Genomic DNA, 26,409 nt, shown 5'->3' on the forward strand with positions numbered 1-26,409 from the left:
CAAGCTGAATATTTAAAGGACATTTTTTCAAAAATTCACAACATTACCGTTACATTACCATTTCTCATAGAATACTTTTTTCCTCTATAAACAATCCAAATTTTAGATTTTTAAAAAAAACATTTTGTGCACATCATGAAATGTTAGTTACCTAGACAAATATACAATAAAAATTTGATATAAACACAAACACAGAACAGACATTTTTTGACTCCTGACATAAATATATTTATATATACAGTAATATTGCACTATATGTTAAGACAAAAATGCTACAAAAAAGCACATGAAAATGTAACATTTACATTCCTTTTGTTTCTTCAAAAAATATAAATTTAGTTTACGTGTTATTAGTGAACTTGCAAGGCAATACTGAATGTATATGGCATGGTGTTTTTGGAGAATATTATCAAAAACTTTTATAAAAATAGCTTCAAATGAACAGCACCTCCAAAAAAACATTTATGCACGTAAGAACATAAAATATGAACACATTACATTAAAATTATGTTAATGTGTGTTAGAAACATTACATTAAAATTGAAAAATATATTTAAAAATCTTAAACGTCAAATACAAAAAGAGATTAAATCCTTCCTTCAACACAAGTTTTAGAACAAGAATCTTGTTTTTAACAGGGCAAAAATTATCAGTTATCCCTCTGTCACCGTGAATAGGAACATTTGGCTGAATATTTGAATGGCTAATTTTATTTTTTTACATTTTAATGGGAAATTATAAGGATTTGTGACTGAACAAAGTGGTCCACACATTTAGAAAAACGTATCTACCACTTCAGCTCTAATTGACTTTTAAGCTAGAGCTCCATAGTAACATTGGCCACCGTCGAGGAGAGAGAAGCACGCGTATAGCGCCTTTTCTCTCCTCGCTGCACAAGATGGGCTCAATAGAAGTCTATGCGCCCATCTTGATTCCAACCTCAGCAGCGAGGATAGAGAGTGCATTATGCGCAAGCTTCCCTCCCCTCTTTCTTGGGATCGGTGGGGTTCTCAGCCCTCAGACCCCCACCGATCTAAGTTTTGTAAAAACTTAGTGACCCTTAAAAATCTTCATTGTTGTTTTTGTGTTTCCCATTCATATTTTTATTGAAGTTTTTGAAAATATTCTCCCTATTTTGTTAATTTGGTTTTAAATTAACATAGCCTGATGGGTTGCTGCTTATCATCACTTGCATAGGAACATCTTTGTAATCCCTTCTATAATGAGAAAGTCACACTACACCCAACCAGGTTGAGTAACCAAAAAGTTCTTCCAGCCATACATTATGCTATACAGTACATGAAATTACCATCATATACATCTTACGGATCATTGCCTACTGTTTACAAGACTTACAGTCTTCATTGTGGCACAAAAAGAGGTCTATGCTGTTTGCCATGCTAAGAAATATATCAGTCTTGCTGAAGGTGCATGAGGTCACTCTGTATTAGATCACCATGACATAGCCTCACGATATACACTTTTGGGGATATAATTTTTGACAAACGGTTGAAAAAGTGCTTTATTTTCTTTCAATGAGTTCACATTTTTGTTCTGTATCTGTTTTTGGAGAGATACTCAAGGTATTTTTTCGTGAGCAAGCAGGATGTTCCGAGACTGTAGCGACCTTGAGGGAGTTTTTGATGGAGCTAAATTCCCAACCATGTAAATCTATGATTTCTATGCCACAACAACGCTGGACAATTCTGAAAAGTTTTCTTAGGACTGTTTTCCTTAGAAGAATATAAACCCATGGGTCTAATATTTGATTCCAAGTGGCCATCCGGAGAGAAAAAAGGATTGTCTCGTGAGGGTCCTGAGATCCGTAGTTTTTTAATCCAATATTTGCCATTGTAACCTGAAAAAAATCAAAATATGTAGGTATTAATGTAATATTTTTTGTGCATAACAAAATTTTAACAGCAATAATTACAAACATTTTCTAGATGCAGAAACATCTAGATTTTAGATGCATGGACTGTTTTTTGTCCAGCAGAAACCCAGCGCTCTTGTCGGAAAGTGGAAGTTTCCCCGCCAGATCTCATTATAGTCAATGGCCTTGGCAGTAAATGGCAGTATCCAGCTAGGCCTGATCCCTGATCCCTGAACTCTGGTAGGCTATTCCTCTACCAGATGGCCAGAACACCTTTACCGCAGATGTGAAACTAACTTTAACTTGAAGCTTGAGAGCTCCAATTCAAAATCTGTAAGAAGATCCCCAGTCCCCACCTATAACACTGGTAACCTATCTAGTGGAGGAACTTTTGGGCCCATCATGGACCAAGGCCTAGATGCAACTTCCACGTCTGCATCCCCTATAGCTAGAAGGTAATCCACTCTGCTACCTACCTACCTACCGACAGTGTATTTTGGGATATGTAAGCCTCACTCCTGAGAATTAACTTAGGACCACACACATATGGTTGGGGCTTTCATGAGCTACACCCATTTTTGGCCCTGAATAGCCCAAATTTGCTGGGACTGTCTCTGAAAATTATAGACTGTTGACAAAAATGCTAACAGTGGGATCTATCTTCTTCATGGTTGAGAACCTCTCTGGTGCCAGGCTCTCAGACAATATCCGGACCACTCTGCCACTCCTGGTCATAAGTGTTAAAGCAAAGAAAGTTCTTTCTAATTAGGATATATTTTCAATACAGAAGACTAGCTTTAGGGGGTGCAAAGGTAATAGTTGCACCTGATCCTTGGTGCCTGAGGGTGCCCAAAAGCTTCTCTTCCCCAAAATGACACACCAGTATTTCAAATGACACATGGTAGGCAGGGGGCCCTGTTAGAGGTTTTGTATTAGGGTCCAGAAACTTTAAGTCGCACTACTACTTAAGTCCCTTACGGAGATAAGTGATGTTCTGGACAAAATATTTTAGGTCATAAATCTTTGTCCCTCAGCTTTTATTCACATAAAGTAAAAGCTGTTAAGTGAGATAATTTGTCAAACAGGACATAAAACGTTGCAGACACTGCCAACCGAATGAAGATGCTGCTGCCCGGCAAGAGGCCAGTGCCAATAACTAAAGCACAGAAACCTGCCAGAGTAATTCTCTTCCACTTGCTTTCGCACCAAGAAGAGAAGTGCAGGACGGACTGCTAAGTACGGCTAATGGCATAATTATGGCGTTAATAGCTGTTTCATGTAATGAATGTGATAATGAATCAACCGAATCACTGACTGGGAAATGTGTGGGAATGATGGATGGGATATTATTACATGGTGAAGTCCAGCGAGATAGCAACTACGGGCCTCAGTTATCAAAGCTGGCCTATTTTCCCTCAGGGACCAATTAGATATCTGGAAATAACTTCACCGTGATTGGTTGCAATGAGCATTTATTGCTTTTTATTAGATGGTTTTCATAAAAGATGTCCAAAATTTTGAGTAATAATTCACATTTTAGGGCTCATTCGCACAACCTTATCTATTTTGCGGTCCATTGCAGACCCAGAAAACACGTATACGATATATGATAGAAAAGCCTATTTTTGTCCTCAATTGCGGACAAGAATACAATCTGTTCTATCTTTTTGGCGGGGCCATGGAAAGGAAGTACGGATGCGGACAGCACACAGTGTGCTGTCCACATCTTTTGCGGTCCCATTGAATTGAATCGGTCCGTATCCGTTCCGCTAAATTGCATAACAGATGCGGGCACACATATACGTTCGTCTGAATGAGCCCTTAGACACTTAGAGCCCTTAGAGGCTGTTTTAGTAATTAATTGAATTCCTCATGTAATAATAATTCTGGGACATATTTCTTATAACTGTAGGTTGTGGAAGTTTATAAGTAAAGGTCCAACTGGGTGTTACCAGATGGGGGTGTAACTCTGCACAGCCTGACACTGGCAGCACTGATTGATAGTGTCAAACTGTGCAGGGACCCCCTCCCCACATTTGTCCCAGTTGGACCTTTATTCACAAACTTGTAGGAGGAATAATAGAGGAATGGCACAACAAAGCCATATTAACCCTTTCAGGTGATTACATTTTTTTTTTCCGTTTTTCATTTTTTTACTCTCAGCCCTCTCAAAGCCATAACTTTTTTATTTTATCATTCACATAGCCGTATGACGGCTTGTATTTTGAGGGACAAGTTGTGCTTTCCAATGGCACCATTTACGGTTGCATATAATGTGGTCAGAATCGGAAAAAAAAATCCGAATGGGTGGAATTATTTAAAAAAAAACATTCCACCACAGTTTTATGGGTTTTTTTTTACACAGTATCCTACAGTATGTGGTAAAACTGACCTGTTACTTTTATTCTCTGGGTCATTACAATTACAATAATACCCAATATATATATATATACACACTGCCTGTCCAAAAAAAAAATCACCATAAAAAAAAAGGATACTCAATGGGGTTAAGGTCTGGACTCTGTGGTGGCCAATCCATGTGTGACAATGATGTCTCATGCTCCCTGAACCACTCTTTCACAATTTGAGCCCGATGAATCCTGGTATTGTCATCTTGGAATATGCCCGTGCCATCAGGGAAGAAAAAATCCATTGATGGAATAACCTGGTCATTCAGTATGTTCAGGTATCTTATTCTTGGAGCACATACTGTTGCTGAACCTAGACCTGACTAACTGTAGCAACCCCAGATCATAGCACTGCCCCCACAGGCTGGTACAGGAGGCACTAGGCATGATGGGGGCATCACTTCATCTGCCTCTCTTCTTACCCTGATGCGCCCATCACTCTGGAACAGGGTAAATCTGGACTCATCAGACCACATGACCTTCTTCCATTGCTCCACAGTCCAATCTTTATGCTCCCTAGCAAATTGAAGCCTTTTTTTCTGGTCCCGTGCACTTGCATACCGGACGTGTCTCCACCATGGGTTACCGCAAAGTGCACGCTGGCCGCAGACACATTGCGGCTCCCATGGTGCGGCACGTCCGAGATGTGTTTGCGTATCCTCGTGCACTTTGCGGTAACCCATGGTGGAGACACGTCCGGTATGCAAGTGCACGGGATCGAGAGGGTTAAAGCACCAGTCAGAGGAGGTGATCACAAGAGGAAACTTCTTAATAGGGAATCCTTTTGGAGTTTTCAGTTGGACAGCCGTCAGCCTGAGGGACTTAATAAAAGATTGAAATTGATTCTAAACCAATAGTGCTATGCGATAAAGTGATATATATTTTCCCACTCTAGATGTTCTCTTGTGTCGAATATTGATATGTTTTTAGCTGATTGATTATATAACTTTTAAACTGAAGAGTTGATGCATGTGATTGAAAGCGTCTAATTTGGGTCACATGGGGAAAAATAAACGAACCAGCACCTCCACAATAAGTGAATATGAGAACGCAGGTGCACGCTACCTTGGCTAAAACACACTTGGATTAGAAGAACTACAGGTAACAGCACTCTACTGGTCAATTGCACAAAGATAAGCAAACACTGAAAGAATAAATGCTTGGCGGTCATACTTACTGCAAATGCAGCTAGAAGCTCTTTGCGAATATAATTGATCAAAAATATTTCGGGCCCATCTACCGGTCGTCAAGGTCGCTTCTAATCAGATGGGTCCTACTGTAAGGACAGGAGAGGCATGTTAGAGTAGGACCCATCTGATTAGAAGCGACCTTGACGACCGGTAGATGGGCCCGAAATATTTTTGATCAATTATATTCGCAAAGAGCTTCTAGCTGCATTTGCAGTAAGTATGACCGCCAAGCATTTATTCTTTCAGTGTTTGCTTATATCTCTGTGCAATTGACCAGCAGAGTGCTGTTACCTGTAGTTCTTCTAATCCATTTGGGTCACATGACAGCCCAATTAGGGGCACAGGTGCTGACTAGTGTTGAGCGCGAATATTCGAATAACAAAATTTTATCTCGAATATCGCAACTTCGAGATTTAGCGAATATTTCGAATATAGTTCTATATATTCGCGAAATCGAATATTTTTATTTATTTTTTTCCATCTGAAAATATATGATTCCTCCCTGCTTCTTGCTTGTGGGTCAATGAGCCATTGGCCCACAAGCAACTGAATTGAAGCTGGAAGGAATCACGTTTTCAGATGGACCAAATATGCTGTATATTCGATTTTAGAATATTCGTCCTATTCTAATCTAAACCAATAATCTCGGTTATAATATTCGAGTTCACGAATATTACAACTGAAAAATCGTAATGGTTAATACGTGTGCCCGACCGCATGACAAAATCGTTATTTAATCAACTTCAGCATACACCTCCCCGACAAGCGTCCTCGTCACCATGGGAACGCCGGTGGGTTAGAAAATACCATTGGATCTGAGTTTTCCCTGAGATCGTAAAAACTCAGATCCGATGGTATATTCTAACCCACAGGCGTTCCCATGGTTACAGGGACGCTTGTCGGGGAGCAGTATGCCAAAGTGGAATATTATTGCTCTAACTTCGTCTTTTAGAATATTCGTAATATTGCTCTAACTTCGTCTTTTAGAATATTACGAATATTCTAAAAGACGAAGTTAGAGCAATATTAAGAATATTCGGAAAATACACATATAGATTGTAATTTAGCTAATATACTGCTATAGTAATTTTTTTAATAGTGTACATATTTTCCAAAACTGAAGTTCAGAAGAGGCAAAAAAAATTTGACAAAAAAAAAGGATTATAGCACTATATTAGCTAAATTACAATCTATATGTGTATTTTACGAAAATTCTAAAAGACGAAGTTAGAGCAATATTAAGAATATTCGTAAAATACACATATTAGCCTAGCCATAGTCAATTAGTCGAACGTTGCCTTATACTGTCAAAAGAACAATCGCAATACGCGATTAATTAAATCGCATATTATTCGCGATAAATGGAATAATGACGAATATTCGATTTCGATGAATATAAGACGAATATTCGCGAAATATCGCGAATTCGAATATGGCACCTCCCGTCACTAGTGCTGACCCACTTTATATGCTGCATTTAGTTGTGTCTTCAGCATGTCATGTGTAAGGGCTTATATACCTGACAGCCCGAAACGCGTAGACTAAGACTGGTTGCACTGGATGTATATTTTTAACCGCGCTAATGAAGTACCGCTGAACCTTTGCAAAATTGAGCTGGATGTTCGTTTTCTGTTTTGGATACCATGGAGTGTATATGACTTTTTGCTCACTTTTTGCTAAAATTTTTGTGGGAGGTGAAAGTGACCAAAAAACATTGAATTGCCCATTGTGACTTTTTTTTTTCCATTTCACCGTATGGGATAAATATTTTTATATTTTAATAGTACGTATTATGTATTTTTATTTTTATTTTCGGGAAAGGGGGGGTGATTTGAATTTTTATATATTTTTTTTTACATTTTTAAAACTTATTTTTAATAGTGCCACAGGCAGGATCTCTATAGCAACTAGTGTGCGGCAGCCCTGCATCACTCCTGGGAACAGGGTCTGCCGCACACTGCATCCGGCATCCCCAATCCTCGCCGGGGGCAGCCAGAGCATGGCCGGAAGCACACGCCCCTGGTCTTTAACTTCTCAGATGCCATTGTTGGTCTCATACATTAGTCTTGTGGGCCTGCTGTTTAAAACAAGCTCCAGAATTGTCAATACACAATGGATGGAGCTGTGTAATTCTGACACCAGAGTACTGCAGAACAGCTTATCAGCGGGAGTGTGGGCGTCAGCTTATCAGCGGGAGTGTGGGGCGTCAGACGCCCGCCAATCTGATATTGATGGCTAAAAATGAAATGTTCTTTCAGTCATGTGGAGATACTAGGAGGCCACAAACACAGAGGGTGAGTGTTCAAGACTGCCTGGAAGTAAAACAGGCCTTGTTGCCTATAGCAACCAATCAGAGTGCAGCTTTCAATTCTAAAGCTGCTCTGGAAAAATGAAAGCTGTGCTGTGATTGGTTGCTATGGGTAACAAGGCCTGCTTTACTTTTATACAGTTTTGATCAACGCGCTACGTGTCTAAAACTAATACTGGAGGTCTCGAGAATCCCAGTAATCAGCCCTGAGATAGTGATCCTCTGTTCTATAGAGGCGCACAGACTTTCTCCCACAAGATCTGTGATTCTCTGACCTCAGCTTTAATTACATGCACAATATAGTGCTGACAGGGACAGACGGACGGACGATGTCTGACTTCCTGTTAGATTCCTGTTAAAATCAGAAAAGCAGCGCCATTTGAGGATTGCTGCTGATCTACTAAACTTCTACTGAACTAGTGAATTACTAAAATAAATGGGGGGGGGTTAATTTAATGAAATTCCAGAGCAATATTATCAATTGTGCAGTTAGGGTACAGCTATACAGCAGCTTCCAGTCACACAACATAAGATGGCAACGTTACAATGCTGCATGACAGTGGTCACAGCAATCAAAACCTGTCATTAGCTGCAACCAGCGTTACGACATTTGTGTAGCCCCAACCTTACATGGAGGATTCAATGTATTTCTATGTCATCTTACATAGTCATGTTTTTTAGGGGGAGAGGGAGGATTCAAACTGTTTGCTATACAATATATACCATATATTATATCTATACCTGTATCTATTATCTATCCAAGTGACGGCCCACAACTGGACGGCAGTCCCTTCTTAACTAAGTGCAGGAGCCTAAACCAAAATAGGGAAAACAGTAGCAAGACAGAAAGAGGAGAAAACCAGGCAGACTAAACCAGGCCTGGATCAGAATCCAAAAACAGATACAAATATACAGTAAGTGAAACCAGTGTAGTGTCCCACATATGTGTGCATGGTCCACTCCAAATTGTTATATATAGTATGATGTCATTTCGCACTTTTCCTTTGTCTATGCTGCTGAATCCATATTACAGGCTGGTAACATGCATTACGTATTTCCACCACTAGAGGTCTCCATCACATCATTTATATAGTGCAGCCACAAGAAGTGAAGAGGAGATTAGGAGTGGGGAGTTAGGAGGAAGGAGAGGAGTCTTGTCTCTGTTCTCCCGGGCCTAGCCTGGGGAACTAATTTACCTCAACTTTTGAGTCCATGATTAGGACTATCTGAACCTACACTGTAGATTACCTTTCCAGGGTATAAATTGGATTATCACTTTGAGGACCGCAACCTTTTAAAATAAGGAAGCAGAGAGTTTGCCTGCCATGAGGGAGATCGCCCTTGGGTTGCTGGATCATTGAACTATAGACTGTTGGCAAAGGAAGATAACTGCCGTTTATCAGGTTTTAGTCACCTTTGCATTAGGTGGAGACTTTCTAAGCTGCAGGCTGCCCACCGTAATTAAGGACAGAAAGGCCATCTGTCAGAATACTGATTTACAGAGGATCGAAACTACTACTGAAAGGCTGAGTGATCAGAGCAAGATCAGGAACCAAGTACAAGTAAGAACATCACCTTTACTAAAGTAAGCTGGATCTAACCTCTACACTTCACCTCCAGGAGCCTGCTAATTTGGATTTGCAGCTTTACCCTTTTTGCCATCTGTATGCAATACAAAGTGATGATATTGGATGCCCATCAGACCACCATGCACTCACATACTGCCCCTGCGATCTGGTCCACTGCACCAGGAGATACTAACAGAGACAAGGTCATCAGGCAAAGGCGAGGTCATGACAAGCAGGGTCAAATATCAGGTGGTCACGTCAGATGCAATATAGGTAATCCGAAGCGATGTCAAAAACAGCTGCAAATGGTCAGTGATCCAGAGGGACAAGCACTCACATATCTAGTGAGAGTTTGAAAAACACTCACAGGCACCTGCTGCCAGAAGCTGCCTGTTTATGTAGCCCTCCTCAGAAGACATGTGAAGCCTGATTGGAGATGCTAAAAGAGACAAAGTCATCAGGCAAAGGCGAGGTCAAGATAAGCAGGGTCAAATATCAGGTGGTCACGTCAGAGGCAATATCAGTAATCCAAAGCGATGTCAAAAACAGCTGGCAATGGTTAGTGATCCAGAGGGACAAGCAGTCACATAGCTAGTGAGAGTTTGAAAACCAATCACAGGCACCTGCTGCCAGCAGCTGCCTGTTTAAGTATCCCTCCTCAGGAGACATGTGAAGACATGTGAAGCCGGTACAGAGCCTGATTGGTGCGGCGTCCAAGCTCCCTGATAAATTAAGCAGCCCCACTGTCAGCGAGGCTAGTTGCCGTATACAACAGGACAATGCCTGCACCACCGCCATATTGCAGCCGGACTCTTCACAGTTTCATTTAGTGCCATTGCCACAGGTGTATAAAATCCAGTCCCTCACCTGTACAAACATTTATGAAAGAATGGCTCATTCTAAAGAGTTCACTGAATTCCAGCACGGTCGTGTAAAAAGATGCCACCGCTGCCACCAGTAACTTCCTGATTTCTTCCCTCCTAGATCTTCCACCATCACCCATGAGTGGTATTATTGTAAAGTGGAAGAACCTCAGCCACGAAGTGGAGACCACAAAGTTACAGAGCGGGGTCACCTGGTGCTGAGGAGCATAGTATATAAAAGTCATCAGCACTGCTGACTCCATAACTGCAGAGTCCAAACCTCCACAAAAACTGTGCCGGGAGCTTCATGGCATGGGTTTTCATGGCCGAGCAGCTGCATACAAGCCTTACATCTCCAAGCACAATGCTAAGCGCCAGATGGAGTGATTTAAAGCACGCCGTCACTAGACTCTGGAGCAGTGGAAGCATGTTCTGGTCAATCACACTTCTCTACCTGGCAGTCTGATGGATTAGGCTGGGTGGATGGACCAGGAGAACATTGCCTCACTGCACTGTGCCAGCTGTTAAGTTTGGTGGAGTAGGGATAATGCTATGGGATGTTCTTAAGGGGCTGGTTTAGGCCCCTTTATTCCAGTGAAGGAAAATCTTAATGCTTCAGCATGCCAAGTCATTTGGACAACTCCATGCATCCAACTTTGTGGGCAGAGTTTAGGAAATGCCCTTTTTCTGTTCCAGCATGACTGTGCCACAGTGGACAAAGCAAGGTCCATGGTTGGGTGAGCTTGGTGTGGAAGAACTTGACTGGTGTCAAAGAGCACCAAACTGAACCCCATCCAAATATAGAACCCAAATTGTGAGCCAAGCCCTTATAGCGAACATCGGTGTCTGACCACACAAATGCATTTACATAATTTATTTACTTTTCATTTAATTGTAATTTTTATTCTTTTTTTTTTTTACTTACACATTTTTAAATGTTTTTTTTTTATTATTTCACTCTTATACTGTATTTAGCTAATAATATCTTATACAGTATTTAGCTAATAATATGCCATGGTAATACATTACTGTCCGCTGCTTGTGTGTGTAACGCTACCGTGAGCTCACGACCCGTTAAAATATATACATAATCCACATCACCGCCCCTCTGGAAGTATGAGAATGATCCATTTGTGAGAAGGGGTTAAATAATGTGCTTGACCCTTTTTTATTAGTTAGGTCTGGAAATACTTAAAGAATGAAATAAAACCCACAAGCATAAAAAAGAGAATTAGGCAATAATGCCTTCTCATAAGATTAATGAGCCACGTTCTGAAGAAATGGAGGCTTCACATCTGAGATATTTTGTAGAAAGACAGAATTTCCTTAAAATTTCAGGCACACAGCACCTAGAATATATACTGCAATATGATAACTTCACTCAATTGTCAAATTTCATAGATTCTCCACTTCCTCAACAACAAAAATCTATATCTATTGATGGTTCAACTTGTCATAGCCACGGGAAATAGGACTAGCAGTTCTGAAGGATTTTTCCATTTTTGTCCCTTATTTTTTTGTTTTTATGTATTTTTGGCTATTGATTTATTATTTTATATAATGTGTGTAGTTTTTGCTTGTTTTCAATTTTTTTTTAGCAAATAAAAACCGAAGAACTGTTTTCTACTGGAAGCCACAAATAATACTACATGTAAATAATGCTCATTCTACTGATTATTTTTGAAGTCAAGGATAAGGAGGCAAACATTAGGATTCTTTTCTTTCCCTCCTGTAGATAAAAGAGAGTGCACATCATTTTAATGAACAATTTGTTGCTTGAGAGACTGCTCAGATGTTTGCCCATCTTGTTATCTTAGTACACGTATAGCATGTACAGTGTATATGGCCTATTGCCCTGTGTAAATAGCTCTTTTTAGTGCAGGCTCTTACTGGGCTGATGGGTCGTGGTAGTCTGAGGCACCACCAGACTCCATTAAATTGGTTGGAAATGGGGATGATTTATCATTCAGATATTTTGAGGATGTTGTTAGGAACAATGTGGGCCCAGAAGTTGTCCAACGTTAGCAAAGTGGTGCTTGTTGTGTTGCACATGTAGGGTTGCTTTCTTGGCGCCACTGGGTGTTCATGGTTTACACTTCGTGTAGTAACTAAGGAGCCTGTATAAAGCCTGGTAGGCAGGAGACCTCCTGTGTTGTTGGAGATGTGCAAGGCCAGAGTGGCTGCTGCGGAGTCCTATAAGTTGGAGTGAGGCTAAGTTGTAGAGAAGTTGTGTGGGTCATCTACATTTTCTAGGAAGCCTAGTGTCAAGAGGTGTATCTCAAGGAGTTGGCTCATAAAGGCTGTGGAGTACCACAGGAGAAACAAAAGAAATACAAGAAACATGACCTTAGAAATGTAACCTTTTTGTACAGATCCATTAAATGGCACCCGTTTAAGTACTCCCATTGATTGCAATGGTATAATACAAATACTACAAAGAACTCCTTGTCTGAACCCAGCTTACGGTCAACATCACTTCAGTGGAAAATGGTCACATTTTAGGTTTTGTATTATGGACATAAAATACCCAGACCCCCTGCGGTTCTTCTGAACCAAACTTAGATGATCATGAAGATGTATAGAGATGTAGGTTCAGTCCTCCAGAACTGTCTGTTGTGTCTAAACCCTAAGATTCAACCATTGTACTTTCGTGTGAAACCGGCCTCGGAATGTACATGACGATGAAAGGAACAGTGATTGTCATCACTAAAATGGCATTCCTGGCAAGATAACATTCCTTCTTAATGAGCCCCATTGTCTACCAGTCACCATACTAGTTAAGAACATCCACATTTCTTCTAAGATGGCCTTCATGGCTTAAGAAAAAGGATGCAGAATGGCGGATGTTTCTGTTTGTATCTTCCCGTACCCATGAAAGTTCATGGAATTAATTTCCTCCATCACAAATTTTTGTCATTTAGGCACAGAATTGCAACCGCCCCACATGCAGCTCTCCAATGACAAAAAATACAAAGAACGGATATTCAGATCTAATAACGGTTAGAACAAAATCTGCTCTCCAAAGAAGTGGAAATTAAAAAAAATTTAGTATAGGAGAGTTAGCGGATCCTGTAGATAATGCCCCCCTTTATCCATAACGTTTAGCATTTTGCCTATACAGTCTACAGTTTTTGGTGTCATTCACCAAAACTGTAATGTGTATGAGCATGTGAATGGCGGGTGGGGGGCATATGGAGACTAGTAACTGGGCGAAAAATTATTTCCACAAATTGAATGAATGAAGCCCTCTTCTTAAAACTCAACACCTAAACCCTTGAACATACTGTATCTAGCTACAAATAGTTAAGGGGTCATCTGGTTTAGAGAAGCCATTTTCAAATACCATACTTTAGGGGATTCTTATTTACTAGAAAAAGGGTCCCAAATTCAGGACCCTTTCTATTACCATTATGTTCCGCTGGAGCGCTGTCATGCCTAATGTCCCTGTGGGGGCATTATAGGATATTTGAATAATTACAAAATTACTGCAGAGTTTCACCACAGAGTATTGTTGGGATCCAAGCAGCAGAGTTTTAGGTGTAATTGTCATTTGTTTCCAATAGCATGCACAAGTGCAGCCTGGCAAGTACAGGTGTGGCCCGGTAATTAATGGTGAACCATATGCATATCTCGCTTCCTGGGCCACATCATGTACAAGCATCCTATAGATGTCCATAAACATTAGATAAATGGATGGAGCTGTGCAGTTTCAGTGCCTATTTGTAACGGGGAGCCGGAGACGCACTCGCTTCCTCGGCGTGGCCGGTGTCCTCCATCCTCTAGGCAACGAGCACGTGGGGAACTGAGCGCTCAGCTGTTCTGAGTTGTGGGGGATGGGTCATGTGACGCTGGCCGCGTCACATGACCCATCAGGAGGACCTATTTAAACAGGTAACCTACTGGCCACAGGTTGCCTGTGATTGGTCTTGCTACCCTAACCAGCAGCTTCCTATTGTGCATTTCTGTGTTCTTGGACCTTGGCTCTGTTTTTGACCTCGACCTTGTGACCTCCCTGGATTTGATGTGACCTCTTGTCTTCTGACTCCAGATTATGTTTTGACCTCGTTATTGTATTGCTTCCTGTGTACCTGTGTGACCTCCTGGCTTTGACTTTGGCTTGCCTGACTCTGTTACGGTATTCCTCTTATCTTCTTAGGCCCCTGCACGTATCTAAGCGAGGGACTGCCGCCAAGTTGTACGCCGTTGGTTAGGACAGGCTGTGCAAGTAGGCAGGGTCAGAGGTGGGGTGTAGTTTAGGGCAGCACTTATCCCTCCCCTCGTGACACTATTCAAGCTCCGGAATAACTCTCGAACACCTTATCAGTGGGAATGTGGGGTGACAGACATGCCGATCTTAAATTGATGGCCTATCTACAGGGTAGGCTGTCAATATAAAAATTCCAAAAAACTCCTTTAAATGAAATAAACTAAAAGTAAATGTACTTTTTAGCCCATTACTGCCCTAGACCACCACAAATAATTTCTCAAATCCCTTCACCATCCTAAACCACCAGGAATATTGGGCCTAATCTAGAAATTAAAGCAGCGGTCCCCAACCGCCGGGCCGCGGCCCAGGACCGGGTCCTGGAAGATTGTTTGCCGGGCTGCGACAATACAGGGGAGCGGAGACGCCAGGCGCATGCGCGCCCGATGCACACATCACACACAGCGGGCGGCCGTACAGCGGGAAGGATGGAGAACATTCCTTCCTTTCAACTGTGATGCCAGCCAGCCAGCCACTGCCACCAATGAGGAGAGAGTGGGCAGAGGAGGGAAGGGACTGTGGCCACTGTGCCACCAATGATAATTAACCAGAAGACCTTTCATGGGTCCGGACTTTATTAATTAAGTAGCAGGACATGTAGAGCGGCGACCAGGGATCTCCCTGCACTTACTATAATTCCTGGGCGCTGATCCGTTCGTTCGCTGTGGCCCCCATTACTGTCTCCCGCGCTGTTTGCTAATTACTACTATTGTAACACCAGGGAGGAGACGTCAGCTTCTCTCCCTGGGCGTTCCTTCTCCCTGGCTGTAGCGCTGTCCAATCACTGCACAGAGCGTCACTGCCAGGGAGAAAAAAGAACTCACCCTCTCCCTGGCTGTGACGCTCTGCGCTGCGATTGGACAGGACTACAGCCAGGGAGAAGGAACGCCCAGGGAGAGAAGCTGATGTCTCCTCCCTGGTGTTCCGATAGTACCAATTAGCATACAGCGCGGGAGATGGTAATGGGGGCCACAGCGGGCGAAGGTTGTGACACCCAGCTATAATAGTAAGTGCAGGGAGATCCCTGGGCGCCGCTCTACATGTCCTGTTACTTAGTTAATAAAGTATGGACCCATGAAAGGTCCTCTAACAGAAATAGGAGGCGGCTGCGGCACCTGAGGGGTTAACTGCCGCTGATCACAGTTCCCTGTCAGAGGTCGGGTGCCAGCTATGTGATTCTGCCGCACCCGGCTCCTGTATCTGTATTAAAGGTTAATTATCATTGGTGGGCCAGTATTAAAATCATTGGTGGCAGTGGCCACAGGGTCCCCTCTCGCCTCCTCCTCTTGGTGCCAGTGGCAGCTTCTGATCAGAGCCCCAGCAGTGTAATCCTGGGGCTCCAATCAGTTACCATGGCAGCCAGGACACTACTGAAGCCCTGGCTACCATGGTAATCTCCCTACTGCTGTGTGCACTATGCACAGGGCAGCAGGGACAGTGTAAAGTCCTATTCACCCTAATAGGGGGGAAATAGTTATTAAATAAAAAATAAAACATTAAGTATAAATCACCCCTTTTCACAATTATACATATAAAATATATAAACAATAAATAAACATATTACATATCGCCACGTCTGAAAAGTCCAAACTATTAAAATATCCCAAAAAAAATTCTATGTGGTGAGCGCCATAGCAGAAAAAATGAAAATAAAAGTAAAAACTAAGCCCCGCCCACCCCTAAGCCATGCCCACAATTCTTAGATAACCCGAACGTGGTATGCCAAAACTTTAAACCACAAGTTCGCTCAACACAATTTACAAGTATTAGTGAGTAAAGACACATGTAGCAACTTGTGGCAAAAATACATTGTTTTGCAAAACCACACAATTTTTGCAATAAAACAACTACATGAGAGATGGTCCATAGATTATTGTGTAATTATATCATTAAGGCCTAATTGGTGTGCAAATTCACATATTTATCCAAAATTACTCAGTAAACAGAGGTGTAAGTATCAGCGGCTGCCCCGCTCTGCAGTGCCCTGACTATGATCTCTTCTGAAGATGTTCCACAGTATGGGAGTCCATCACAGATAATGTGCTGATACAGTTTTATATTGGGTCTCGGCTCTTTGGCACATTTACTATCAGATGTGCAAGATCATTGCCCTGAACCTGATTGCCTTTAGTTAAATTCCTATGATGCTCTGAGTTGCAAAATAGCTTCATAAACTAGTTATTATTGCCAATGCCATTATACTCCTGGCTTCTGTCTAAGATTGGAAACATTTGTTCACTGGGCAAAATATAAAAATAAATGTTGAACAGATAGCAGCCGACAATTAGGAATTTTTTTTACATATCAAATATTTTATATGGTTGCCTTGTAAGTTTATACCAGATATGCCCTAAAGTGCCCCCAGCATATTTCTTACAAATCCACCACCAACATGATGATTACTATTAGGCAAATTTGGTTACAAAGTAAGAAAAAGTAACAAAAATAAATAAATAAATAAAAACAACAATAAACCCTAATTTCTAAATGCAGCCCTAATCTGAAATAGACCTTCACCAAAACCAAGATTGCCTATGTGAAAAGTACAATTCTGAATTAAAGGGGATGTCCGCTTTTGTAACTATTAATTTTATTGCGCCGAAGTATCCAATATGTTTTTTTATAAGAATGAATAGCATTGCGTCTTATAGATGTGTTAATTATTAAGAAGAACAAGGCAGATAGAAGGGCATATCACTGCAGGATCCGACTACACAGGGTGTGCTTGTAGTCTGTAGCCATGGAGACATAGGTCCGCCCAGGGGAGGCAGACACATACCAGTTAGAGTTTTCGAAATTTGCGATATTTCACAAACATTTTGTCGAATATTCGTCATATTTTCGAGAATTTCGAGAATTCGAGATTATTTTATTGAATGCAAAAAATCGGCAATGTAAAAATCGCGTAATCCGAATTCATAACGTGAAATACAGGCGTGTGTCACTTTGGCTACATTTTTCAAGCTGAGACTGGAGAAAATGGTTGGCACGGCAGAACATTATAATAGCTTTATATGCAGATAGAGTCAAGTGCTCCAATATATTCGCGATTGCTCTAATCGGCAGTGATTAGAATATTTTTTCACATTTTAGCAGGTCTGACTAAAGATTACTGATTGGTGCGCTAAGTATTGTTGTGAACTTGACATTGCTTCCTTCTCATTGGCCAACAAGTAAGAAGCAGAGAGGAATCATGTGTTCAGATGGAAAAAAAACTCAGAATATTCTATATAACGAATACATAGCACTATATTCTAAATATTCGCGAATTCTCGAAGTGGCGATATTCGCAATCAAAATTCGCTATTCGAATATTCGCGCTCAACACTAAATGGAAGAACAGAAACCCAATTTTCAGCCAAATCTATCACCAAGCTGCACAGTCCTCTGACAACACGGCCGCCATTGCTGTTTCCATAGACACTTTATTCTTTATCTTTTTTGCTTGGGGTCAATCTGTAGATCATTGGTGAGAAGCATGGGTTTATATAGACTAGAGAAGCAGGTCATGCCACTACTATGGGGCTCATGGGGAATGGAGACCCAGTTTTGGTTGGTCCCATCGCCTTTTCTACTGTGTGGAACTCCACCCTCCAAAGAAACTGTATCAGGAACAAGCACCAGGCTCATCTGTCTTGGATGGGAAAACCCAGGATTATAATGAGGGACAATTTAAATTTTTGGTCCAGGACCCTTTTCTCTTTTATGAGAAACCAAGTCTTGAGGGCCTGAGATTCTGCCCTAAGTAATACTCAATACTTTAGTCTATTAGTCTAGTATCTAGCCGTCTCAACAAGGCATCTCCCCCAATGAACATGCCATTATTGGTGAGTCTTAGAAGGGGGTCTCCTGCTTTGGAGCCCCTCTGTTAGCTAGAGCGGCACCCACTGTGGTGGAGTATGCCTGGCCAAGTACTACAAATGAATAGGTGCCGTGTAATAATATATTTCCCCTGTAGTGGCTGCGGTAGGGAAGACGTGTGACTACCAGAAACCTCCCACAGCAATCAGGAGGATTTCTTTTAAAACTAGTTGTCTTGTTGAGATATGCTATATAACGTAATCATCTCTTTAAGTATAGAAGAAAAACAAGCCATTATAAGGAAATACAGATTTTCATCTCCTTGATGCTGTGTAAACATTCATTTCCTCACACAAATTTAACTGTGTTCATACTGTAAACACTCGGCAATCCTCGGCCTGGAAAAGCAGGTGTGTCGTGTGGGTGTGCACGCCTCTACATGATGTGTGACCTAAACAAGATGATTTCCGTTGTTAGGAAACTGCCCCGGAAAGAACTGTGAAGAAAACTCTATAAAGGCTTTCAGATGCATGAAGATTAATTCCAGAACCCAATGGTTTACAGGTACTGGTGCCAATGCAGCATGGGAAGATATCTGACACCAAATGAGTAACTTAAAGGGTTTTTTCACCTTTGTGGATCTTTTCTACAGACCCCACAGCATGGCTGGACCCATGGTGGTAATCATGCTTACCTGATCCTCACTGCTGGGTTCTTGCTCCAATGCTGCCCTCCCAGCTCTGCCCCAAGTGCCCTAGCGTCAGTATCCGGTTTGACGCTAGTTCACATGACCCCTGCTGTCAATGCGTCACCTATGTGTCATTTCACTGGGTCATGTAATGCAAGGTTGACAAGTCACTGCTGCAGCCAGTCATTGGCTGCAGCAGTCACGTAACCTGATGTTACTGTGGGTAGACCTGGGACCTGCAGAGCCTGCGGGCCAGCGATGGAGCCAGAACCCAGTGTCAGGGATCAGGTAAGTATGAGCTTATTTTAAGAGGGCATTTCTAACACAATTTCCAAAGGGGACATCGTCATATAATAATTAAAGTGCCTCCAAAGTTTTCCATCAAGCCATTTTGAATACTAACGGATAAATAAACACTAGAACAGAGTATGTGTCGGTGAGTAACTGGCTTTAAAACGCACGCCAAATCGTTCCCTTATGTGTTGGGAAACTTACCAAGAACGGAGTCCAGCAAATACACGAGACACACATGATAGCCAGCAGCTGGATTATCATCTCCAGGTGATGGGATCTGCCTTTTCTGTGTTGCTGACTTTTCAGTTTGGATCTGATCAATGTTATTCCAGTCATGGCGTTGCATACAAATGAGATGGCCAAAGAAAGGAGCCCCAAACAGGAAAAAAACAGCAAATGGAACTGATCCATCCAGTCTTCAATCTGTTCAGTCTTGAAAAAACACCATGTCTTGGTGGCCTGGATGTGGTAAGATCTTAAAGTCGCAATAGGCAACAAAGCCACTGAAATGGCAAAGAGCCAGACGAAAGCCAAGATCATCTTGGCATGTCTTGAGGTCATTTTAGTTGAGTGAAAGATGGGCTCAGTGACTCCGATACACCTCTCGACCGCCATTACACTCCCTAGTAAGAGCGGGCAGAGGCCAAAGAACACCATGCACATGCCAAATATGCTGCACAGAATGTTCGCGTGATCAAATTTTGACCATTCTCTATTGGAGGCATAGACAAAGACCGCGATAGTCCCATTGATGAGATGGCCGAATAAGTCAGTAAAGACCAAGCCAGTGGCAAACAATAAGAAGGAGGCCTTGGACTTCTTCCTGAACCTCTGGTAGGCCTTCAAGAGTATGACTATGGCAAGACTGTTGGATGTGATCCCCACCGTCATGAATACTATGGAAAACAAGACCGATATCTTGAAGTCCCTGAGGTCTGTGGTATTCGATGGGGACAGAAGTCCCCTATACGATGTCCCCTCCGTGCTGTTGTTCATTGTTGGGTGAGAAGATCAAATCATCTCCAAGATACAACGCAACCTGTTAAAATGAAAAAGGAAAGGATAACAAAGGAGATGATGTCTTAGTCGCATGCAGGTAAACTTTCTGTAGTATCTTAAAGAAACACAAAGGAACATAGACAAGCTAGACCAGCACCATTGAGCCAAGTCCCACCTCTGAGTGAATATTGTGCTGAATTGAGGAGAACTAGAAGAGAAGACAAGTCTTGGTTTTTCAGCCAGATTTCTGCAAGACTCTGTATCAGGAGCTTCTCGCATTGAAAAAGCATGTTACAGAGAAGGAGGAGCAGAGAAGATTTATATAGAGTCAGCAAAACGGGTATTGTTTTTCATTTAAATTTTGGAGTCATGTGGGCGGTCCTATCAGTGACTAATGGCCTTCCCTGTATGAGCGCGTATACACAGATAACTAATCACATGACACCAGCGAGTAGGACCAGCCGGGTGGCATCTCCGCACAGGAAGAGCAAGGACTAAATGTGTAAAATTCAAGTGTTGCTGAACCTATTCCAACAAAACTGTACAGTAATCTGCATTTTCATTGTGTCTCCTTTCATTTCTAGGTTATTGCTCTATTAACAATTTACTGTATCTATCTATCTATTTATCTATTATCTGTCATTTTTCCAATGAGTTCCTGAATTTGTCACTAACCATAGAAACCAAACAGATCATTGTTTATTATTCTATTTCTATAGATCTCTCTATGTATCTTTTATCTTTATCCTTCTTTCTTTCTCTATATCTATCATAATACCTATCTATTGTTATATCTACAGGGGCGCACCACCATTGAGGCCAGGTGAGGCGATTGCCTCAGGCAGCACCAGCTAGGGGCAAGAGAGGGGCAGCCGAAGGGCCATGGACTGAAGGGAAGGGGTTAGGGTAATAAATTGGCATTGGGGAGGGAGGGGCGCCATTTCAGTTTTCGCCTCAGGCAGCAAAAAGGCTAGGTGCACTTATCTATCTATCACTAGATCTACCAATCACTATATATATATCACTCTATTACTATATCTTTCTATCTCTATCTCAAAATCTATCACTAGACCTATCTATGGCTACTTTCACACTAGCGTTTTAGTTTTTTCGCCATTGAGATCCGTCATAGGGGCTCAATACCGGGGGAAAAAAAAACGCTTCCGTTTTGTCCCCATTCATTGTCAATGGGGACAAAACTGACCTGAACAGAACGTAATGCCCCAAAATGCATTTCTGTTCTGTTTAGTTGCGTAAACCGCAACATGTTGTAGTTTGCTTTCCGTCCTGAGATGCAGAACAAGACGGATCCGTTTTTTCTCTGCCACAATCTGCCACAATGGAAAACGGATCCGTCCTGCTTCGACTTTCAATGGAGTTCATGACGGATCCGTCTTGGCAATGTTACAGATAATACAAACGGATCGGCTCAAAACGGAGGCAGACGGTTGTATTACCAGTAACGGAAGCGGGTTTTTTTGCCGAATCCAGTAGTGTGAAAGTAGCCTATCTTTATTTCTTTTTTTCTTTCTATCTATCATCTATACATCTGATAGAACACAGGGCCCTGGGCACCGATTGCCTACTACTTATTACATATTACCCAGTGACATCTAGAACCCCCACTCAGAAACTCGGAATTTCCCATGGAATTACCTGTGTGCTGCTCTTCCCTGCAGGACGTTGCATGCCAAGAGACTTAATCCATGGAGAAATTGAGAAACATCCTAAAGGACTTTCATAATAACCTTTTCATTCCTGCTTGAACAACCAGGGTTCTAGTCAGTGACCAGCGCAAACAGCTTCATGCAAACACAGAACTCGGGTTGGCAGTGTAGCAGAGCTGAGTTTGCCTATGGGAATGTGCTTAGGTTAATCAGAGGTGTCTTAACAGTTAAAGGACACGTTCAGCTCTGCTACATATGCTTATATAGCCAAACATGGATTTCAATGAACCGTGATGAGTCAGGTCTATTTGGCCGTGGTGCTGATGAGTCCATGTCTTACTGTTAGGTCTCTTTCACACTACCGTATTTGTTTCCGTTTTGCGGGCTGTTTTTTGCGTTCCGTATACGGTCCGTATACGGAACCATTCATTTCAATGGGTCCGCAAAAAAAACAGAATGTACTCCGTATGCATTCCGTTTCCGTATTTCCGTTTTTCCGTTCCGTTGAAAGATAGAACATGTCCTATATTTGGCCGCAAATCACATTCTGTAGCTCCATTAAAGTCAATGGGTCCGCAAAAAAAACGGAATGCATACGAAAATGCATCCGTATGTCTTCCGTATCCGTTCCGTTTTTTGCGGAACCATCTATTGAAAATGTTATGCCCAGCCCAATTTTCTCTATGTAATTACTGTATACTGTATATGCCATACGGAAAAATGGAACGGAAAAACAGAACCGAAACGGAAACACAACGGAAACAAAACAACGGATCCGTGAAAAACGGACCGCAAAACACTGAAATAGCCATACGGTAGTGTGAAAGAGGCCTTACACTATCGCTTTTTGCTGTACGCCATATATTGATGTCTCTGCTGGTATTACTTACTTATGAGATATATGGTATTGATTCCCGAAATCTATACAATCCTGTAAGCACGCGACATTCTGTTTCAAAAATATCTTAACACGAGTAAAACTGCAGCGAAAGTATGAAAAGTTCTCTTTAGGACGAAGCGCGTTGGTTAAGACTGTGCGTTTCGATCCAATAATAGAACAGGTCTGAGAATCCAGAATCACAGCTTTCCGTCCTGCCTATATATAGAAGGGACAAACTAAGCACAGAGTCCGGAACACTGAGACTTCTGTCTGATTGACGCCGGACCCAGTCTAGTGGGAGGACTGTACACCCGACGCGTTTCAGAGCGAAGCCCTGGTTTGGAGCCACGTGAAAGCTTATACTAGAAAATTGCATAACTAGCAATTACTCAGAAATTGAAACACCGCCACGAGTGAGAAGATGCCCGAAATGAAATTAATTATAGGAGATTACCCTAAAGAAAAAGAAAAAGCGCCATTCTAGTCTATGGGTTGCGTCTGGTACTGCAGCTCTGTGAGGTGCAGTATCAGACGGAGCACAGCCTGCGGACGGGAGGGGCTCCATTTCTGCAGGAAAAAAAACAAAAACATTTTTGTCTGAGCTCCTGCAACCCCTTTAGATCCCATTAGATCGCATTGTATTGGCACGACAGTAGTCTCTGATCCTTCATGTGATTATAGGCTATATTAACTCTGCTACATCTAAAAGTCAATGGCGTGAAATGGGAAATTCAGAGTTATTTTAAGTACAACACTATTTGGAAAGAAAAACATTTAAAAAGCGTTAAATTATGGGATTTGGATTCAGTCACCACCAATGAGGCCAGGTGAGGCGACCAGGCAGGGGCAAGAGGGGGGCAGCGGAAGGGCCATGGGCAATGAGCGCTTTCATTGTGGCAAAGGGGTTAGGTTAAGAAATTGGCATTGGGGGGGGTCAGGGATACATTATTACTATTATTACCCATATTATTAGTAACGAGTATGACAGAGCAATGTCTCATGGATGGACGTTCTTTCCATACCCCTCCAAAGGGATTATTTTTGTCATTTACTTTAAGGTGCAAAACACAGGACAGAAAACAAGCAAAAGTCAGCAGTGCTGGAAACAGTTCCTAGAATGGCTCCTTTATCAAAAACGATGGTTACAGACAATTAGAGAACTTCCCCTTTAATAAGTATAATAGTAGGGATATTCTGCCAATGCATTGCTTGCTGATGCAGACTGCTGCTGATATTTGAGCAGGTGGACAATTGCTTGCAGTGCAATTCCTTGATATAATAACTGTCATGCACTTAGTGTAGCAGAACCAATAAAGCGGCACATAGAGACCCTATAGCTGTGGACAGTGCGTGCCCCCCACATGGTACCTGGATGGCACACATCAGGGGTGTATGAAAGTACAGTAAGGTACAGACCTGTAATACAGTCATGTTCATGGGTCTTAACCTAGGACTAATGATATACACATCACGTGTCCCCAGGTAGATCCATGCTGCCCCCTGCAATGATCCAACCAGAACCAGACCTTTGGCCATAAGAAAAAGGCCTCCTGCACACGACCGTATGGCTTTTTCAGTATTTTGCGGTCCGCAAAAAAAAGGATCCACAAAAAATACGGATGACGTCCGTGTGCATTCCGTTTTTTTGCTGGCCCCTGATAGAACATTTCCTATCCTTGTTCGTTATGCGGACAATAATAGGACATGTTCTATCTTTGAACGGAACGGAAAAACGGAAGGCATACGGAGTACTTTCCGTTTTTTTTTTTTGCGGATCCATTGAAATGAATAGTTCCGTATACAGTCCGCAAAAAACGGAACGGAAGCGGGGAAAAAAAAACATTCGTGTGCATGAGGCCTAACCCTGAAGAGGCTGGACACAAGATGTTCACACAGATGCTGGCGATCCATGTAGAATTCTACGTAACATGAATACAAAGTTTCCTAAGTCTGAGTCCTGTTCACTTATGGGGTCTACACGGCACAGATCGCCCATAAAACATCACAAGGAGCCCCAGGATGGACCTCAAGTTGACTGCATCCTACAACCTACTGTACTTTTAAACCTCAGGACTGACATTTGTGGATCCTACCTGTCACCCCTATCCATCCGGATTTAGTGAATTCTAGCTATTTTGGTGCAACCAGGTCCCCGTTCGTTTAAAGGGGGACTGCAGTTTGAATGAAAATATGTCCCAATTTAAAATTCATATCAAGACTAATCCAGATTGGCAAGGTTCCCATTCCCAGGAGTATCCTATCAGTGACTCATAGGGCATTCACGTGCCATGCTGGGTATACAGGTACAGGTATACAGGAAAATTGCAAGGATCCCACAAAAGATTGTCTCTTTTTTTTTTTTAAATGGATCTCCCCCTTTAAGTTTCATAGGGACTACAGAGACTAATCACTATGTAAGGTAGAAAGGGGCATTATATTATATACTGTCTATAGAAAGGTCCACCCTTCCTGACCTGGCATCCCTCAGGTACTTACCAGTCACTGTACCCTCCATCCTGGTCCAGGCTCGTACTGCATGGCAGCACTTAAAGTAGAGGAGACCGAAGTCCCCAGAAAGACTGAGTCCCCTTCCTCCGCCTGGACATAGATCCTGGGGTTACTGGGACTTTTCTCCTGCCCCCATGTGTGGACCCGGGCATCCAGTGGGCATACACAAGCAGTTGGGCAGAGCAGGACTATCCGGCAGCAGCAAGGCTTTCGCTCTGAACATAGAAATCAATGTGGATCTCCAGAAGCTCGCCCAACCAACCCCTCCCACAGCAGTTAACCATTGTGAGACGTGGAAATCACACACACACACGACTATTGCCGTCCACTGCTACTGTGGTCCTGGGATCCTCCTGCCTTATGCAATAGCTAGCCGGCTGTATATAGCAGATATCACATGCAAGGGGTGCACACTGCCATGTTAAAAGGGGGGTCTATAGGAGCCATATAGAAAAGTTCTGTAACTGTCTTGGATCATAATCTCTGGAGTTGCTGCTGAAAAAGAGAATAAATGTTGAATGGGGGGAGGATTTTACTGTATGCCCACCTCTGTATAGAATGCTATATGGAAATATGTACAGATAATAATAATAATACAATGTATTTCTATAGCGCCACCATATTCCGCAGCGCTTTACAAATTCATAGGGTTCATGTGCGAAATAAAAGTAACTGAAACACTAGGAGTCAGGGCAGATCTGCCTCAATGGTGCATTATCATAACTCCCTGCGAAGAAGGGTTATAAACGTTTTGTATATACCTTATACATATGTGTGTTCAGATGTAGCAGAGCTGAAGCAGTCACTGAAATGGATTTAGATTTACCTGCAGTTCCTACAATATCATCTCATGACTTTGCAGTGTGCCGCACATACAAAGATATCTCACCATATTATCCATATCCCAGCCTCAGAAGACATTACATAGAGGAGGTAAAAGGGGAGAGGACTACAACTCCCAGCATGTTCAGGCTGATATAATGTGATAGAGGAGCACATTACAGGGAGGAGGGATAAGATGAGAGAACTACAACTCCCAGCATGTCCAGGCTATTATGTGATATCAGAGGACATTACAGGGAGGAGGTATTAGAGGAG

The 26,409-nt window shown here is 42.2% G+C and overlaps 1 protein-coding gene across 1 annotated transcript; it reads right to left on the reverse strand.

Moving 5' to 3' along the window:
• Window positions 1-1,278: 1,278 nt before the first annotated feature.
• Window positions 1,279-25,610, reverse strand: PTGFR (prostaglandin F receptor). Its single transcript, XM_040407766.1, has 3 exons — window positions 25,300-25,610; window positions 19,459-20,296; window positions 1,279-1,858 (listed from the first exon to the last, which is right to left on the reverse strand). The coding sequence occupies exons 2-3, from the start codon at window positions 20,251-20,253 to the stop codon at window positions 1,523-1,525; spliced, it is 1,131 nt and encodes a 376-aa protein (XP_040263700.1). The 5' UTR covers window positions 20,254-20,296; window positions 25,300-25,610; the 3' UTR covers window positions 1,279-1,522.
• Window positions 25,611-26,409: the final 799 nt, after the last annotated feature.

The sequence above is a fragment of the Bufo bufo genome, chromosome 9 (genome assembly GCF_905171765.1).
Source record: "Bufo bufo chromosome 9, aBufBuf1.1, whole genome shotgun sequence".
NCBI lineage: Eukaryota > Metazoa > Chordata > Amphibia > Anura > Bufonidae > Bufo > Bufo bufo.

Excerpts from the sequence above, each read along its gene's own strand:
- PTGFR (XM_040407766.1), bottom strand. The coding sequence starts at position 20,253 with ATGAACAACAGCACGGAGGGGACATCGTATAGGGGACTTCTGTCCCCA. Across the intron at positions 1,859-19,458 it reads TTTGCTGGACTCCGTTCTTG|GTTACAATGGCAAATATTGG; the intron begins GTAAGTTTCCCA and ends GATTTTTTTCAG.